Below are 18,882 nucleotides of genomic sequence, written 5' to 3' on the forward strand. Positions count from 1 at the left end.
TGCAACTCTGAATGCGGCTGCCCACCACTGACATTCATTTATTGCCTTATCATTCCCTCCATCCACGTTTATGCGCCGTCCACACCATTCGCTGACGCAGCCGCCCCCCGCCCCCAACTCCCATTCCTCCCAGTATCTCTGTCCGCAGCCCCCCAGGCCGTTCCCTCCCTGCCGCCGCTTTCTCTCCCGGGCGCGTCCCCGGCGAGCCGAGCCCCCTCCCCAGCCCGCGACTGCGCCCTGGGCCCCGAGCGCCCCGCCCCACCCGAGAACGTGCGCTGAGGCGGCCCCACAGGGCGCAGGCCCCGACCCTCAGCGTCCACCGCCTGCTGCCCGCATCCGCCTGCCCGGCGTCCGAGCCCTTCAGCGGCGACGGGCGGAGCTGGAGCCCCGGGCCTGGGCGCCAGGTGGGCTCCTGGGAGGGTGATGAAGCAGGTAGGGCCGCGGGGATGCTGGGGCTAGAGGTGGGGCGGGGACGAGAAGAGCCTGCGGGAGCACTGGAGAAGCCCGGAGGAGTAGGAGGGATGCGCCGGGGCCTGGGGCTCGGCTGCTCCCGGTGGTCGGGAGGGTGGAGAGGGCTTTGCCACTGCGGCCGCAGCGGAGGGGCCCCGCCAGCTCGGAGGGAGCCCCACCAGCACCCCACTTGGGAACCCAGTGGGGTGCGAGTGGAGTCCAAGCCCAGGAGGACAGGGCAGGTGGGGTCGAGGTGTGCGCCGTGCTTGGGTCTGCCACATGCCCTTGCTCTCCCCCCAGGCCCTGGTGGACGATACCGAGGATGTGTCCCTGGACTTTGGAAACGAGGAGGAGCTGGCCTTTAGGAAAGCCAAGATCAGGTGTGTTGGGAAGGGGCTTGGGTCAGGCGTTCCCCAAAGCTGCAAATTCATTCATTTACTCACTCATTCATTCAAAATATATTGAGCACCTACTGTGTGCCAGGCCTGGGGCTGGGGACATATCTGTGGACACATCAGACAAGGTCCCTGCCCTCCTGGAGCCTGCATTGGGAGAGGCAGGAAGAAGGGGTGGAGCTGACGTTGAACTGGCAAGGAGATTAATGAGATAATTGAATGTATGAAGAAAATCAGCCCTGTGATGAAAGAGAAGGTAACTAGAGAAGGCCACTTGTTTTAGTGCAGCCATAGAGGGCCTCTCTGAGGAGGTGGCATTTGAGCTGAGACCTGAATGATGAGAAGCAGCCAGCCATGGGAGACTCCACAGGGAGAGTGTTCCAAGCTGAAGGAACAGCAAGTGCAAAGGCCCTGGGGCTGTGTTGCAAGATCAGAGAAAGCCACTAAGGCCAGAGGGGAGCAATCTTGGCAGTGGGCTGGACAAGTGGAAGAGAGCTTGGAGTTTTATTCTAATCCCTGCTGAGTCTAGCTAGACAGACTTGTCCTGGGTCAAGTCACTTAACTGCCTGAGACCTCTAGCATCCCAGAAGGTGGCAGGACCAAAGCATGAGGGATGACCTGTGAACGTGGTTGCCGATGGCCCAGGTGGCAGCCACTTCTAGAAACATCCACAGCACAGCCTCACTCACCCACCCAGTTCTGCTTCCAGCTATCAGAGCCAGTAGGCATGGGACAGGCCCTGGCACCCAAATGCCATTCCTTGTAAAGTCTCTGTTTTTAAAAACAAACTCTCTGATTCAAACCTAATAAACCCCAGAAAGTAATAGACTGTGTTAGTTTCCTATGGCTGTTAGAACAAGTTACCATTATCATTTTGGCTTAAGACAAAAGTTTATTCTCCTGCAGTTCTGGAGGCCAGAAGTCCACAGTCAGTGTTCCTGGGCTGAAACCAAGCGCCACACTCCCTTCCAAAGAATTAGGGGAAAATCTGTTCTTTGCCTTTTCCAGCTTTTGGTGGCTGCTGGCATTCTGTGGCTTGTGGTCTGTTCCTCCGTCTTCAAGGCCAGTGTTATAGCATGTTCAGATCTCTCTCTGTTCCATGGTCAGGTGATTGTGTGTGTGTGTGTGTGTGTGTGTGTGTGTGTGTGTGTGTGTGTAAGTTTCCCTGTGCCTCTTTCTTATAAGGACTGTTATGATGGCATTTAGGGTCCACTCAGATAATCTAGGATAACCTTTGCATCTCAAGATCCTTAATTATAGGCTAAGTGCAGTGGCTCACACCTGTAAGTAATCTCAGCACTTTGGGAGGCCAAGGCAGGCAGATCACTTGAGGTCAGAAGTTTGTGACCAGCCTGGCCAAGATGGTGAAACCCTGTCTCTACAAAAAATACAAAAATTAGCCAGGTGTAGTGGCATGCACCTGTAGTCTCAGCCACTCAGGAGGCTGGGGAAGGAGAATCACTTGAACCTGGGAGGCAGAGGCTGCGATGGGCTGAGATCACGCCACTACACTCCAGTCTGGGTGACAGAGTGAGACCCTGTCTCAAAAAAAAAAAAATTCTTAATTAAATTACATCTGCAAAGTCCCTTTTATCATATAAGGTGGCTGTCACAATTTCTGGGGATTAGAACCTGGATTTCTTTTTTTTTTTTTTTTTTTGAGACAGGGTTTTGCTCTGTTGCCAAGGCTATAGTGTAGTAGTACAATTATGGCTCACTGGAACCTCAAACTTTTGGGTTCAAGAGATCCTCCTGCCTCAGCCTCCCAAGTAGCTAGGACTATAGGTGTTTCCACCATGCCCAGCTAATTTTTTAAAAATCTAATTTTGTAGAGATGGGGTCTTGCTATGTTGTCCAGGCTGATCTGGAACTTCTGGCCTCAAGTACTGTTCCCGTGTCAGCCTCCTAAAGCCTTGGGATTACAGGCATGAGCCACCACCGCACCCATCCAGGACCTGGATATTTTCAGAGGCTATTATTCATCCCACCATAATGGCCAATGATTGTCTTTAAGGGAAGACACTGCAAATGAAGATTCCAAAAGAACTGGAATCCTGGGTAAAGAATCTTCTAGAACATCTGAACTCATATGTGTTCAATTTCTATTGAGCATCTACTGTATGCTCAACTCTGGGCTAGTGGCTGGGGATATGCAGTGTTCAGGACTCCACTCCTGCCTTTACGGATTGCCCCATCTAGGGCATGGTTGCTTAATCTCAGCACTCCTGACATTTTAGGCCAGATACTTCTTTGCCATAGGGAGCGTCCTGTGCACCGTAGGATGTTTAGCAGCATCCCTGGCCTCTATTCACCAGATGCCAGTAGCAGCCCATCCATAAAGTCTCAGGCATTGCCAAATATCCTCTGTGGGGCAAACTTGCCCCCGGTTGAAAACCATTGGTTTGCAGGGTGGGAGTAGGCATACCAGTGGCTGTTACAACTCAGTATTTTTGTTTTGTTTTGTTTTTGTTTTTGAGATGGAGTCTCACTGTCACCCACGCTGGAGCACAGTGGTGCAATCTCGGCTCACTACAACCTCTGCCTCCTGGGTTCAAGCAATTCTCCTGCCTCAGTCTCCCAAGTAGCTGGGACTACAGGTGCATGCCACCACGCTTGGCTGATTTTTATGTTTTTTGTTTTGTTTTGTTTTGTTGTAGTAGAGATGGAGTTTCGCCGTGTTGGCCAGGCTGGTCTCAAACTCCTGATCTCAGGTGATCTACCTGCTTCAGCCTCCCATAGTGCTGAGATTATAGGTGTGAGCCACTGCGCCCGGCCAGAATTCAGTATTTTAAATGCTGGGATAGGCAGAAGCTGGGGCTCTTATCCTGGCCAGAGAAGGAGGTACCAGCTAAGCTGGTACCCACAGGTAGGGTAGGAGTTGGTTAGGCTGGGAAGGGTAGCTATACCATGGGAAGGCTTGGAGGTAAGGTCATGAACTTAGGGTGATTCCATGTGGCTTAAGACGCAGGTGCTGGGAAGTAGCCTGTGTGGAGATTGGGGCCAGACCCTGCAGCACTCAGCAACCAAGCTCCAAGCTCTGGAGATGCATTGTCCACTGAACCTTCTACGAGGATGGGGCTGTGCCTTTATCTGTGCTGTGCAGCACCGTGGCCCCAGCCACCTGTGGTGATTAAGTATCTGAAATGTGGCCAGGGCGCCTGAGGGACAGATGTTTTGATGTTATTTACTTTAATTAATTTGAATGTAAATAGCCACATGTGGCTGTGGCATTGGGCAGGGCAGTTCCAGAGTTCGGTCACCATGGAAGGATTTTGCTCAGGGCAGTGATGTGAGGATTGCGGGATGGAGGCTGGGTTATTGGGGTGGAAGGAGGATAGGAGATCAGACCAAGGCACTGGCAGGGATGATGGAGGAAAGGCGCCCAGAGGCACAGGGGAGGTAGAATCAGCCTGCCTTGCTGGTGGTCAAGATATGGGGTGGGGACAGGGACCATCAGGGTGACACTCAGGCTGGTGGTCTGGTGACTCAGGTGAAGAAGCACTTGTGGGGGAAAGATGTTGAACTCAGAGTGGTCTTTGTTAGTCTGTGTTGGAACATTCTAGTAGCCAGTGGACAGCTGGGAGGAGAGGCCAGGAGCTTGAGAGTCACCAGGGCTGCAATCAGAGATCTGGGAGGCAGCAGCTCATGCATCCAGGTGGGTATGTTTGAGAGCCACCCATCCCAGAATCCTCGGTGTGCCTAATGCAGATCCCTGGCTCTGGCTCTGGACTTATATAACCAGACTCACAGGGGAGGGGCCTAGGAACATGAATTCAAAATAGCACCCCATTGATTCTGATGCATAGGAATGTAGAGATGGCTCTAAAATCCTGAGAACAAATGAACTTACCCAGATTGCAGTGTAGAAAGGGAATTTTTTTTTTTTTTTTTTTTTGAGATGGAGTTTCGCTCTTTTTGCCCAGGCTGGAGTGCAGTGGTGCAGTCTCGGCTCACTGCAACCTCCACCTCCCGGGTTCAAGTGATTCTCCTGCCTCAGCCTCCTGAGTAGCCGGGATTACAGGTGCGTGCCACGATGCTGGCTAATTTTGTATTTTTAGGAGAGACAGGGTTTCATCATGTTGGCCAGGCTGGTCTCGAACTCCTGATCTCACATGATCCTAGTGCCTTGGTCTCCCAAAGTGCTGGGATTACAGGTGTGAGCCACCATACCCGGCCTAGAAAGGGGATTCTTAACTGAGGTCTACAGTTAGGCTTCGGGGGTTCAGGAAACCTCTGAAAACTATTATCTAAGTTTCATATGTATGTTGTTTTAGGAAAAGGATCCAAACTTTATGTATTTATTTGTTTGTTTGTTTATGAGACGAGGTCTTGCTGTGTTGCCCATGCTGATCTCAAACTCCTGGACTCAAGCGATCTCTCTGCCTCATCCTCCCAAAGTGTTCCCAAAGGATCCAAACATTAATTGGATTATCAAATGGGCCCATGATCCAAAAAAGTTAAGAATCACTAGTATAGAGTGAAAACGGTTATTTGTAAATCCCTTGTTGAAATGGATTCCAGGCTGACATCGAAAGGAGGTGATGCTGTGGAAGGGGGCCTGTCACAGGAGTCTGGGACATTGGGTTCATCTCTTCCTTTATCACTTTCTGGCTTTGTGATTTTTGGACAGGTCACCTTGCTTTGCTGGGCCTCCATTGGCCAGTCTATAAAATGGGGATAATTGTATCAGCCTGACTTCACCACGCAGTTACTATACAGTTTATTTAGTAAATATTTATTCAGCATCTGCCAGGGGCAGGTGCTGGGCTAAGCCCTGGGGATGGAACTCTGGTCTCTGCTCTTTCTGTCCCTGGTTCCAGGTCAGTGAGGTGCAGTGTTGTGGTGGGGGGCCTGGGAAGTACATCACATCTTGCAGGATCAGTGGAGGGTGTGATTCCACAGCAGAGCTGGGCACATAGAGGAAATGTTAGGCATGCTGTGTGTGTTTTTCCCCAGTGGGCAAACTTTTTATTTCTTTTACTTTTTTTTTTCAACTTTAAAAAACTGTGATTAAAAAAACCCCACAGCGTAAAATTCCATCTTAGTCATTTTAAATTATACAGTTTAGTAGTTTAAGTATAGTCACATGGTTGTGAAACAGAGCGTTTTCATCTTGCAAAACTGAAACCCTGTACCGTTTAACAACTCTCCTTCCCCCAGCCCCTGGTAAACACCATTCTCCTTTCTGTCTGTATGCATCTGACTATTCTAGGGACCCCATAAAACGGTCATACAGTGTTTGTCCTTTTTTGACTGGCTTACTTCACTTAGCATAACGTCCTCAAGGTTCATCCATGTTATAAAATGTGCCAGAATTTCCTTCCTTTTTAAGGCTGGATAATAGTTCCATGATATGAATAAACTATGTTTTGTTTACCCATTCATCCACTTGGGTACACTTGTACCTCTTGCTGTTGAGAATAGTACTGCAATGAACGTGGGAATGCAAAGCTCTCTTTGAGATTCTGCTTTCAATTCTTTCGGCCATATACCCAAAAGTGGGATTGCTGGATCCTATGGTAGTTCTATTTTTAATTTTTTGAGGAACTACCGCACTGTTTTCCACATCAGTTGCACCATTTTACAATCTCATCAACACTGTACAAGGGTCCCAGTTTCTCCGCATCCTTGCCAACGTTGTTATTGACTGTATTTTCGATTGTAACCACCCTCATGGGTGTGATAACCATGTTATCTCATTGTGGTTTAGATTGGCATATCCCTAATGGTTAATGATGCTGAGCATTTTTTCATGTGCTATGTGTCCATTTGTATATCACCTTTGGAGAAATGTCTATTCAAGTCTCTTGCCCATTTTTTTAATCAGGTTATCGGATTTTTGTTGTTGAGTTCTTTATGCTGGATATTAATATTTTCTCTTATTTTATTGGCTGCCTTTTAATTCTGTTGATTGTGTCTTCTGATGCACAAAAGTTTTTAGGTTTAATGTAATTCCATTTGCCTATTCGTACTTTTTTTTTTTTTTTTTTTTTTTGGGACGGAGTCTTGCTCTGTCCCCCAGGCTGGAGTGCAGTGGCATGATCTTGGCTCACTGCAAGCTCTGCCTCCTGGGTTCACGCCATTCTCCTGCCTCAGCCTCCCGAGTAGATGGTACTACAGGTGCCTGCCACCACCCCCCTGGCTAATTTTTTGTATTTTTAGTAGAGATGGGGTTTCACCATGTTAGCCAGGATGGTCTCGATCTCCTGACCTCGTGATCCACCCACCTCGGCCTCGTAAAGTGGCCTATTTGTACTTTTTGTTTCCTTTGCTTTTAGTGTCTGTCTGTGTGTGTGTGTGTGTGTGTGTGTGTGTGTGTGTGTGTGTGTGTGTTTAATTTAATATAATATAATTCATGGCCAGGCACTGTGGCTCATGCCCGTAGTTCCAGCACTTTGGGAGGCTGAGTCGGGTGGATTGCCTGAGGCCAGGAGTTTGAGACCAGCCTGGGCAACATGGCAAAACCCCTTATCTACAAAAAATACAAAAAGTAGCCAGATGTGGTGGCACACACCTGTAGTCCCAGCTACTTGGGAGGCTGAGGCAGGAAGATCGCTTGAGCCTGGGAGGTCGAGGCTGCAGTGAGCCATTACCACACCACTGCACTCCAGCCTGGGTGACAGAGCAAGATGCTGTCTCAAAAAACAAAATAAATAAAAAGAAATATAATTCACATTCCACCAATTTATTCTTTAAAAGTCTACAATTCAGTTTTGGTTTTGATACATTCACAATGTTGTACATCCATCACTACTGTGTAGTTCCAGAAGTTTTTCACTGCGCCAAATGGGAACCCTGTACCCATTAAACAGGCCCTACCCATTTTCCCCTTCCCCAAGCCGCTGGGAACCACTAATCTACTTTCTGTTCCTGTGAATTTGCCTATTCCGGACATTTCATTTAAATGAAATCTGGGTTAGTCAGGGATCTCCAAAGAAACAAAACCAATAGGATATCTATAAGTATGTAGAAAGAGATTTATTATGAGGGATTCATTCATGCAATTATGGAGGCTGAGAAGTCCCACGATCTACCATCCACAAGCAGCAGGCCCAGGAATGCTGGTGGCGTAAAACCCATCTTAGCCTGAAGGCCTGGGAACCAGGGGAGCCTACAGTGTCTAGTCTGAATCTGAAAGCCCCAGAACAGAAGGGCCGACGTGTAAATCCTAGTCTGACTCCAAAGGCCCCAAAACCAGGAGGTATGTCTGAGAGGAGATGAGGACGGCTATCCCAGCTCAAGCAGGGAGAGGAAATTCCCTCTTCCTTTCTTTGTTGTCGTATTCAGGCCCTCAAAGGTTTGGATAATGCCCATCCAGATTGGAAAGGGAGGGTCTTCTTTTTTCTTTTCTTTTCTTTTCTTTTTTTTTTTTTGTTTTGAGACAGGGTCTTGCTCTGTCACCCATGCTGGAATACCATGGTGTGATCTCAACTCACTGCAGCCTCCACCTCCTGGGCTCAATTGATCCTCCTGCCTCAGCCTCCTGAGTAGCTGGGACTACAGGCATGCACCACCACGCCTGGCTAATTTTTCTATTTTTTGTAGAGCCGGGGTCTCACTATGTTGTCCAGGCCGGTCTTGAGCTCCAGAGCTCAAGTGATGCTCCCACCTTAGCCTCTCAAAGTGCTGGGATTACAGCCATGAGCCACTGCATGAGGGTGGATCTTCTTTTCTCAGTCCACCAATTCAAATGCTAACTTTTTTCCCAGAAACACCTTCACAGACCCAGATGCGATCTGGGTATCCCTTAGCCCAGCCTAGGTGACACATGTTTTGTACAATATGTGGCTTTTTGTCTGGCTTCTTTCACTTAGCATATTTTCCAGGTTCATCCCGGTTTTGGTGTTTATCATTATTTCATTCCTTTTGATGGTCAAATAATCACCCATTGTGTGGACATACCACATTCTGTTTATCCATTCATACGTTGATGGGCATTTGAGTTGTTTCTGCTTTTGTGTTGTTATGAATAATGTTGCTATGCATGTTTATGTACCTGCTTTTTTGGGGGCATACGTTTTTGGTTCTTTTGGGCACATACCTAGGAGTGGAATTGCTGGGCCATATGGTAACTCTGTTTTAGCCATGCCGTGTTGCAGACCAGCTGTGAGTGAGTGTTGTGGGTTTCCAGCTGCCTTGGGATGCAGGAGGAGCCCGGACTTTAGGTCAGACAGACCTGGATCTTGATTCTACCACTCCCCAGCCAAGTGACTCCACCCCCACAGTATAGTTCTGGGCCCAAGCTGGCAGATGCAAATAGGCTTTGATATAAAACTATGTTTCCTCAGCTTTATAGGAAGGCAGAGGTAGGGCATCTTCAGCTCACTGGGAGATCTCGCCCCTGCACCCACATAGCTCCTTTTGCTCTACCACTGCAAGAATTGTGTCTGGCTGCCACAGGCGAGAGCCAAAGCACTATGGGTTACCTTGAATCATAGAAGCCGTAGCCTCCGTTTCCCACCAACCTATTCTATGACTCTGTTTACCCAGACCCAAGGCCTGCTGGCCAACTCAGTCCCTCCAGTGCAGGGGTAGTGGGTGGCAGATACAACAGTCCTTGTGGACCCTCTGTGCTACGGGAGGCCAGGGTCATTCCCAGGCAGGCCCCCATCAGCCCAGGCCCGATGTTAACCCTTGACTCACAGTGACCTTGAACTTGAACAGTGACCACGGCACCTTCTGGGTCCCCAGTTTTCTCTTCTGTAAAATGGGGATGATGTTGGCTATATTATAATGTTGTAAAAAGATGATTAAATGAGGTGAACAATGTGTTTAGGGGACCTGGCAGGGCTCCTGATGCCCCTTGTGGGCTTCATAAGTGGCACCTGTTATTCTGATCACGAATGTGACTTCCACATCCTGGGCTGTAAAGAGGCATGTTCTCAGCTCACGCCATCACACTGGCATTCCCCCTGGAGTTGGAAACTGTCTTCCTATGGAAAGTTATTTTATGCTTTCAAGGCACTGTTTTCACGGAATTCCTCTGAACCCAAAGGTCATGGGCTCCCATGAATTTCCACCCAAAGCAGGAGAGTCTCTTCCTGCCACAGACAGATTTCTTAGATCTAATTTTGGTCTCAGTTGTCAGAGCTGGTTTTGTTTGTGGGGTTTGGCCAGTGTTTCTTTTTCTTTTGGGGAGTTGTGGGGGCATAAGGTCTTGCTCTGTTGCCCAGGCTGGAGTGCAGTGCTGTAATCATGGCTCACTGCAGCCTCAACCTCCTGAGCTCCAGCAATCCTCCCTTCTCAGCCTCCTCAGTAGCTGGGAATACAAGCATGCACTACTGCACCCTGCTAATTTTATTTTTATTTTTTGTAGAGACAGAGTCTCAAAACTCCTAGCCTCAAGTGATCCTCCTGCCTTGGCCTCCCAAAGTGCTGAGATTAAAGGTATGAGCCACTGCCCCCAGCCTGATTAGTATTTCTTGGTTGGTCCTTGTTCAGCCTAGCGAATGTCATATTGAGAAGATCATTGTCCTGTGGTCTCACACACTACAGGAAGTCACGTGTTAGTGGGCCCAGGTCATCAGGCAAACATGTGAAGTAAAAATCACCCCTGAAAATCCTTAACTAGCCAATCAAGTAACTTTTGTCTTTCAAGAAGTCTTTAGCAATCACTTTATCTGCCATTGGATACAAAAACAGTCCTGAACATGAGCCCCACTTGAAATTGTTGGCTGCTGTTTGGGGGGAACTTAGGTTGAATGAAAAATAACAATAGCAAACACTTCCCCAGCACTTACTATATGCAAGCACTATTCCAGGGTTTTTTATTTAGCATAATTCATTTCATCTTCATTACAAACCTAGGCACTATTATTTTCTCAGAGTCAAGATTAAAAAGACTGAGGCTAACAGAGGAGTTGAGTGACTTGCTCAATGTCACACACCTATTCACCTCAAGGAAGGGATTTGAGCCTGACACAGTGGCATGCACCTGTAGTCCCAGTTACTAGGGAGGCTGAGGTGGGAGGATGGCTTCAGTCCAGGAGTTCGAGTCCAGCCTGGACAACATAGCAAGCACCCACCTCTAAAAAGAAAAAAGGAGGAGATTTGAACCCTTGGAATCGGGCTCTAGACTCCATATCTTACATTACATTGTGCACAGATACTCACAGGGCGAGACACTCAGCGTGAGCTTTGCTGTGAGAACAGCAGATTCAGGGCTTCCATCTTAGGCTTACCCTGGGGAGTACTGTATATTTTCCTCCTGTAAATGCTAATGCAGAATTGACCCCACTCTTTAGAGCAGCTTTGCAGCCTTGGCACTATGGATATTTGAGGCAGATCATTCTATGTGGTGGAGGCTGTCATATGTATCATAGGATGCTGGGCAGCACCCCGGCACCCACCCACTACATGCCAGTAGCTTCCAACCCCTCAGCTGTGACAACGAAAAATGTCTCCTGACGTGGCCAAGTGTCCCCTCGCAGCCAGATTGCCCCTGGTTGAGATCTCAGATTTAGATTAGCCCCTCTCTGTCTGGGGTTTGGATTTGGATAAGTGAAATTTGTATTTGAGGGAACTCAAAGCACCTCTTAACACTTCTGTGTGTGACATTGACCCAAGAGAAGCCGGAGGTGTGGGGGGCAAGGAAGGAGAGGGCACAGGTGACAGTACTGATGACGCCTTGGTGGGCACTCATCCTCTAAAATCAACATTAGCACATCTCTAATTGGTACCCACGCACAGATATGCACACACTTCATGCTCCCACACACTAAGGAGAAGACTTTTAGTTTTTCTTTGTTGATTTTCCAGGAGTTCTGCTCACCTTAGTGAGTGAGGACCCCTTATCGAGACCTCTGTCCCCTGAGCTTTTGGGGAACAAAGTTATATTGTCACCAGCTCTCTAAAATCTATTTTGAAATTATAGAAATATGACACATAAGCAGGTCCCATCAAGAGCTGATTGTTTAATTTTAAGGAAGGTCCATGATTACCAAGGAAAATAACCCACAGAATCAGGGAACTAGACAAATTTCAGTTCTCTTTGATTAGGGCACAGAATTACATATTTTGAAATTAACTCCTTACATCTAAGGCAGCTTAACTTCCTCTTATTTGTATTTCTTGTTCACATGAAATTATTGCATAAGCTGTGCCCACAATAAAATCACTGAAGGGCCAGGTGCGGTAGCTCATGTCTGTAATCCATGCACTTTGGAAGGCTGAGATGGGTGGGTTGCCTGAGCTCAGGAGTTTGAGACCAGCCTGGGCAACATGGTGAAACCCTGTCTCTACTAAAATACAAAAAATCAGCTGGACGTGGTGGCAGCTGTAATCCCAGCTATTCAGGAGGTTGAGGCACGAGAATTGCTTGAACCCAGGAGGTGGAGGTTGCAGTGAGCTGAGAATGTGCCACTGCACTCCAGCCTGGGCAACAAAACGAAACTCTGTCTCAAAAAAGTAAAATAAAATAAAGTAAAATCACTGAGGGGTGATTTCTGCCGATCTGTGACCCACGTAAGCTGGGAAGGCATTTGGGAGAGGACATTGGCCAGGTTCTTTGATGTTTTATCTTGGACAGCAGCTTGACTGCATGGACCTGGAGTATTTAGTTCTTTTATTTTTTTATTTTTGAGACAATCTTGCTCTGTCACCCAGGCTGGAGTACAGTGGCACAACCTCAGCGTACTGCAACCTTCGCCTCCCAGGTTCAAGTGATTCCCTGCGTCAGTCTCCTGAGTAGCTGGGATTACAGGCATGTATCACCATGCCTGGCTGCATTTTGTATTTTTAGTAGAGATGGGGATTCACTGTGTTGGCCAGGCTGGTCTCGAACTCCTGACCTCAAGCGATCCACCCGCCTCAGCCTCCCAAAGTGCTGGGGATTAAGGGCGTGAGCCACTGCATCTGGCCAAATATTTAATCATTCATTTATTTCAAGGTTGGCACTTTTGCCATTTGGGGCCAGGTTCTTCTCTGTCCTGCGCATCACAGGATGTTTTGCAGCATCCCTGGCCTTATCTTGTAGGTGCCAGTAGCAGCCCCCATTGTGACAACCAAAATGTCTCCAGACATTGCTGGGGGACAGTCCAGATCGCCCACCTCTTTGAGAACCACTGGCTTATTCTTTTTCTCATTGGTTTATTCATTAAACTAACAAACATTTTATAGCACCTTTGTGTGCCAAGCACAGTTCTAGGGGCCACAGAGAAAACCAGATAGGCTTGGTCCCTGCCTTCCTGGAGCTGACATTTTTCTTAGGGAGAAGACAATAAACATATAAGCAATGATCGAAACAAAGTAACTTGAGAGAGTAAAGTGGAATGTGATAAAAAAAAAAGCGTCCAGGGGCCTTTCTTCAGCCCTGAGGAGTCCTCTTCACGTGGAGCCCAGCCTCGGGGGTTCCATGGCCCCCTGCTAACCCTTCACTCGTGACAGGAGCAAGCTGGCTTCCGAGAGGACTCCGAGACAGCCACAAATCATGTTCATGGATTCCCTGCGTTAAAATACAGATGTATCTCTCCCCCGGACTTTAAGATACTTTAGAATAAAAATTGCAAAGTGACAGCCAACTGACTCCAAGCCTCAGCTATGCTCTTGTCGGCCAGGGAGATATTTTACATTAATTTGAATTTAAAATTTAAAATTAGAAAAGATCACATTAGGCCGGGTGCAGTGGCTCACACCTGTAATCCCAGCACTTTGGGGGGCTGAGGTGGGCAGATCACTTGAGGTTAGGAGTTCAAGACCAGCCCTGCCAACATGGTGAAACCCCGTCTCTACTAAAAATACAAAAATTAGTCAGGCGTGGTGGCGCACACCTGTAATCCCCGCTACTCGGGAGGCTGAGGCACGAGAATCGCTTGAACCCAGCAGGTTGCAGTGAGCCAAGATCACACCACTGCACTCCAGCCTGGGCGACAGAGTGAGGCTCTGTCTAAAAAAAAGAAAGAAAAAGAAAAGATTACATTAAAAATCTGGATTGCTCAGAATAGATGAACACACTGAGACAGAGGCAGATTGGTGGCTGCCAGGATCTGGGAGGAGTGGGGAGAATGGGGAGAATCTGCCCAAGAGGTATTGGGTTTTGCTTTGGAGTGATGGAAATGTTTGGGACAACAGTATGAATTGTTCTCTTCGTGCCACTGGAGTGTATACTTTAAAATGGTTAATTTTGTGGGATGTGAATTTCACTTCACTAAATTGGTTTTTAAAAATATGATTGCTGGCTTTTTTGTTTGTTTGTTTTGAAGACAGTGTCTAGCTCTGTGGCCCAGGCTGGAGTGCAGTGGCATGATCATAGCCCTCAGCAGCCTCGAGCTGCTCAAGCGATCCTCCCCACTCAGCCTCCTGAGTAGCTGGGACTGCAGGCATGTACCACCACACCGGCTAATTTTTTTGTTCTTTGTAGAGATAGGGTCTCTCTAGTTGCCTAGGCTGGTCTCAGACTCCTGGCCTCAGGCAATCCTCTTGCCTTGGCCTCCCAAGGTGCTGGGATTCCAGGCATGAGCTACTGTACCCGGCCTGCTGGCTTCTTTTGGAAATCTGTTAGAGCCAGAAGAACGGGCTGGAGTTGCCGGGAGTTGCCTATGGGTGAGCTGCGGCCCTCACCCACTCAGTTGACTTATTTCCCAGCCTTGCCTGGCCCTATGAGCACCTGAGGTTGCAGCCCCCGACCCCAGCCCTGAAAACAGTGGTGAGAAAATATCTCAACGAAAGCAGTTTCCAGAGGCCCAAGAGGCCTTGAGTTGGAATTCCTCCCTGATGCTGTGGTTGTCTCCCTAAACCTCTTGAAGCCACCTCCAGGGGCCTGAGGGGCCTGTGTGGATAGGCCAGCCCCAGGGTCAGGCTGTGCATATGGACATCTGAGACCATCCAAGGCCACTCACCCACAACCCCGTGTTCCTGGTCAGCCCCTGGCGTTTGTATACGCTGCTCTCTTGCTTCCTAAATTTGTCCTTAGATCTTTAAAACAAAATTTAAAATAAATTTTTAAATTGAGATAGATTTAATGTATCATAAATTCAAAATTCACCCCTTTAAAGTATTTAATTCATTGGTTTTTAGTATATTTACAAGGTTGTACACCCATCACCAGTGTCTAATTTCCAAACATTTTCATTACCCCCAAAAACCCCATGTCCTGTAGATCCTATTCTACATCACTGCTAAGCAGTGTTCTGTAAACGAGGCATCTCTCCTTAGCCCCCACAACCCCAATGTCTACCCAGGCCTGATGGTCGGCTGTTGTGTCCACCTCTTGGGTCCCTGTGTTGGTTAAAATGTTGATAAAGAGCCGAGAGCCTCATGGATACCCTGCCGGGACAAGCTCCCACAACTAAAGGGTCAGAACCCCGAACACCAGGACCAGCTGATAGGACCCAGCACCACTGGCCATTCTCATTGAACAGTGGTCGTCCCATATCAGTTGTTGAATATTTTGATTGTGACTCTGTTTACCCATTGATGACACTGTGCACAGTGGGTTGAAACCACTCCTCAGCTCCTTTCCCTCCCTGCTAGAGATGAGTAACATCTGGGAGGGCAGGATTTTGTCCAGCCTGTTCACTGCCTTCTGACCTGGCCCTCCACCTGGTAGATGGGAGGTTCTCCACACATGTGTTGTCGTTGCTCTAAGCTCAATTTATGTGTTTTTGTTGTTGTTGTTGTTCTGAGACGGAGTCTTGCTCTGTCGCCCAGACTCTGACACACACACACACACACACACACACACACACACACACACACAGTGGCGCAATCTCGGCTCACTGCAACCTCTGCCTCTTGGGTTCAAGTGATTCTCCTGCCTCAGCCTCCTGAGTAGCTGGGATTACAGGCGCCTGCCACCACGCCCAGCTAATTTTTGTATTTTTAGTAGAGACGGGATTTTGCCACATTGGCCAGGCTGGTCTGGAACTCCTGACCTCAGGTGATGCATCCACCTCAGCCTCCCAAAGTGCTGGGATTACAGGCGTGAGCCACTGTGTCTGGCCTCTAAGCTCAATTTATTAAACTCAGTGTTTCTTAAGCAGTGTTGAAAATCAATTAAAAACGTTTATATGTTGATCATAAACTTAATTCTATATCCTTGGGCAATTTAAATGACATTTCAAATTTAGCATTCGTGATTATGTGGAGCACCAAATAAACATGCAACCTAAAATACACACAGCAATGACAAAACTTACTGTTTACAGAGTGGTGGGGATTTTTTAGTGGTTAATGAAACCCCAAATGAAATAAATATGTAAAATACAGCAGCAAGATATGTTGAATTGGAAAATAATATTTTGAATTAGTGTCCTTAAAATAACTTAAAAAAAAACTTTTTACTTTGAAATAATATCAGACTTACGGGAAGGTAGCAAGAATAGTACAAAGAACTGATGTGTACATTTTACCAAGATTCACTAATTGGACGAGTGCACTGGCTCACACCTGTAACCCCAGCAATTTGGGAGGCCGAGGTGAGAGGATCGCTTGAGCTCAGGAGTTGGAGACCAGCCTGGCCAACATGGCGAAACCTCGTCTCTACTAAAAATACAAAAATTAGCCTGGCATGATGGCACATGCTTGTAATCCCAGCTACCCTGGAGGCTGAGGCAGGAGAATCACTTGAACCCAGGAGGCAGAGGTTGCAGTGAGCCAAGATTGTACCACTGCATTCCAGCCTGGGTGACAGAATGAGACTCTGACACACACACACACACACACACACACACACACACACACGTATCATATAAACTCATGGATGCAGACATATTGTTACTCAAATTGTCCCATTGTTGACCAGTAGGAGCCTCTTCCAGTTGGCTTCTGAGTCTTCCTAATTGTGTGTGTGTGTATGTGTATTTGTTCTCTAAAGTGTTTGAGAGTAACACATCATGCCTGCTTACCCCTGAATACTTCAATGTGCACTTTTTAAATTTATTTTTTATTTTTTATAGAAACAAGGTCTCGCTATGTTGCCCCAGGGCTCCTGGGCTCAAGCGATCCTCCTGCCTTGGCCTCTCCGAGTGCTGGGATTACAGGACTAAGCCACTGTGTCCAGCCATCAATGTGTACTGTAAGAAAAGGACATTCTCTTATGTAAGCAGAGTGTGATTATGGAAGCTAAGAGACTATATAATCTATAGTTCATATTCCATTGTCCTTTAGAGTAGTTTTTTCTCTCAGTTCGAGATTCAATCCAGAGGCTGGGCGGTGGCTCATGCCTGTAATCTTTTGGGAGGCCGAGGTGGGAGGATCGCCTGAGCTCAGGAGTTTGAGACCAGTCTGGGAAACATGATGAAACCCCATCTCTACTAAAATACAAAAATTATCCAGGCATGGTGGCATGTGCCTCTAATCCCAGCTACTCAGGAGGCTGAGGGATGAGAATCGCTTGAACCCAGGAGGTGAAGGTTGCAGTGAGCTGAGATAACACCACTGCACTCCAGCCTGGGTGACAGAGCGAGACTCAGAAAAAAAAAAAAAAGACTCAATCCAGGATCTCCAATGCATTTAGTTATTCTGGAACTATTCCAAGCCTTTCTTTATTTCTCATGACATGGACATTTTTGGAGAGTAAAAGGGCAGCAATTTTGAGGAATACCCCTTAATTTGGGTCTGTCTGATGTTCCTCCTGATTACATCCAGGTTATGTTTCTTGGCAGAGATATTTCAGAAATGATGTTGCATCCTAAAAGGACATTTTCTTTTTTTGAGCTCTGTCACTACTAAAGATGGCCCAGAAATCGCAGTTTTTTTTTGTTTTTTTTGTTTTTTTTTTTTGGTCATCCACCACCTCTTACCTACAATCCCAGGCCCCAGATTTTGGTCTTTCATTCTCTTTGCCATTCAAAGAAGCCAGGACTCCTTAGAAAGGAGCTGATCCTAAGTCTTGAGGCAGAAACCAGTCAGACTGGATCTGGGACATCCTTTTGTTGACAAAAAGCAGGAATACTGTTTTTTTAACAAAGTATATTTTTTGAGACAGGGTCTTGCTCTGTTGCCCAGGCTGGAGTACAGTGGCGCAATCTTGGCTCACTGCATCCTCCGCCTTCCAGGCTCAAGCGATCCTCCCACCTCAGCCTCCCAAATAGCTGAGACCACAGGTGCATACCACCATGCCTGGCTAATTTTTTAAAAAATTATTTTTAGTAGAGATGGGGTTTCGCCATGTTGCCCAGGCTGCTCTTGAACTCCTGAGCTCAAGCGATCCACCCACCTCAGCCTCCCAAAGTGCTGGGATTACAGGTGTAACTTTTTAAAAAGTTATAGTCTGTTCAAAAAGAATAAATAAACTAAAGAGCCTCCCACAGGCCAGGTTGCAGTAGTGATTCAGTATTTGCTGAAGGAGTTAATATGACCACTCAATTCTCCCATTAAATAACCACTGAGTTAGGGTTTACCACTGATGGCCGTAGTTTCTAGAATGCCGTACATTTTAGGGTACATTGGTTTGGTTATAGCTTTTAAGAAGTAGAGGTGGGGCCAGGCGCGGTGGCTCACGCTTGTAATCCCAGCACTTTGGGAGGCCAAGGCAGGCGGATCACGAGGTCAGCAGATCGAGACCACGGTGAAACCCTGTCTCTACTAAAAATACAAAAAAAATTAGCCGGGCGTGGTGGCGGGCGCCTGTAGTCCCAGCTACTTGGAGAGGCTGAGGCAGGAGAATGGCGGGAACCCGGGAGGTGGAGCTTGCAGTGAGCCGAGATCGCGCCACTGCACTCCAGCCTGGGCGACAGAGCGAGACCCCGTCTCAAAAAAAAAAAGAAGTAGAGGTGGGAAATAAACACCATATTAAATATTTGCAACCTTTAGTAGACACACCCTGGTTCCAGAAATATTAAAATGGTCAAAAATAAAAATGCAAGGGAAGACAAGATTCTCTCTCCATTTTGCAGATGAGGAAACTGAAGCTCCTAAGAGCCAGGTAACAGATACAAGTGAGTATCTGCTGCCTTCAGATCTTGTCCAGTTTCTAGCAGAATCTAGAAGCTCTTCAGAAGAAAAAGCACAAGGCCAAGCACAGTGGCTGACACCTATAATCCCAACACTTTGGGAGGCCAAGGTGGGCTTGGCCCAGGAGTTTGAGACTACCCTGGAC

The 18,882-nt window shown here is 47.5% G+C and overlaps 1 protein-coding gene across 1 annotated transcript in view; it reads left to right on the plus strand.

Annotated features, from left to right (window-relative positions):
* The first annotated feature begins 316 nt into the window (after nucleotides 1-316).
* The window catches only part of TVP23A (trans-golgi network vesicle protein 23 homolog A), a 50,279-nt gene continuing 31,713 nt past the window's right edge, over nucleotides 317-18,882 (plus strand). The window contains exons 1-2 of the mRNA XM_032144758.2: nucleotides 317-432; nucleotides 751-830. Coding sequence (XP_032000649.1) covers nucleotides 424-432; nucleotides 751-830 — 89 coding nt within the window. The 5' untranslated portion in view covers nucleotides 317-423. The remainder of the gene's footprint in view (nucleotides 433-750; nucleotides 831-18,882) is intronic.

The sequence above is a fragment of the Hylobates moloch genome, unplaced genomic scaffold (genome assembly GCF_009828535.3).
Source record: "Hylobates moloch isolate HMO894 unplaced genomic scaffold, HMol_V3 SCAFFOLD_23, whole genome shotgun sequence".
Taxonomy (NCBI): Eukaryota; Metazoa; Chordata; class Mammalia; order Primates; family Hylobatidae; genus Hylobates; species Hylobates moloch.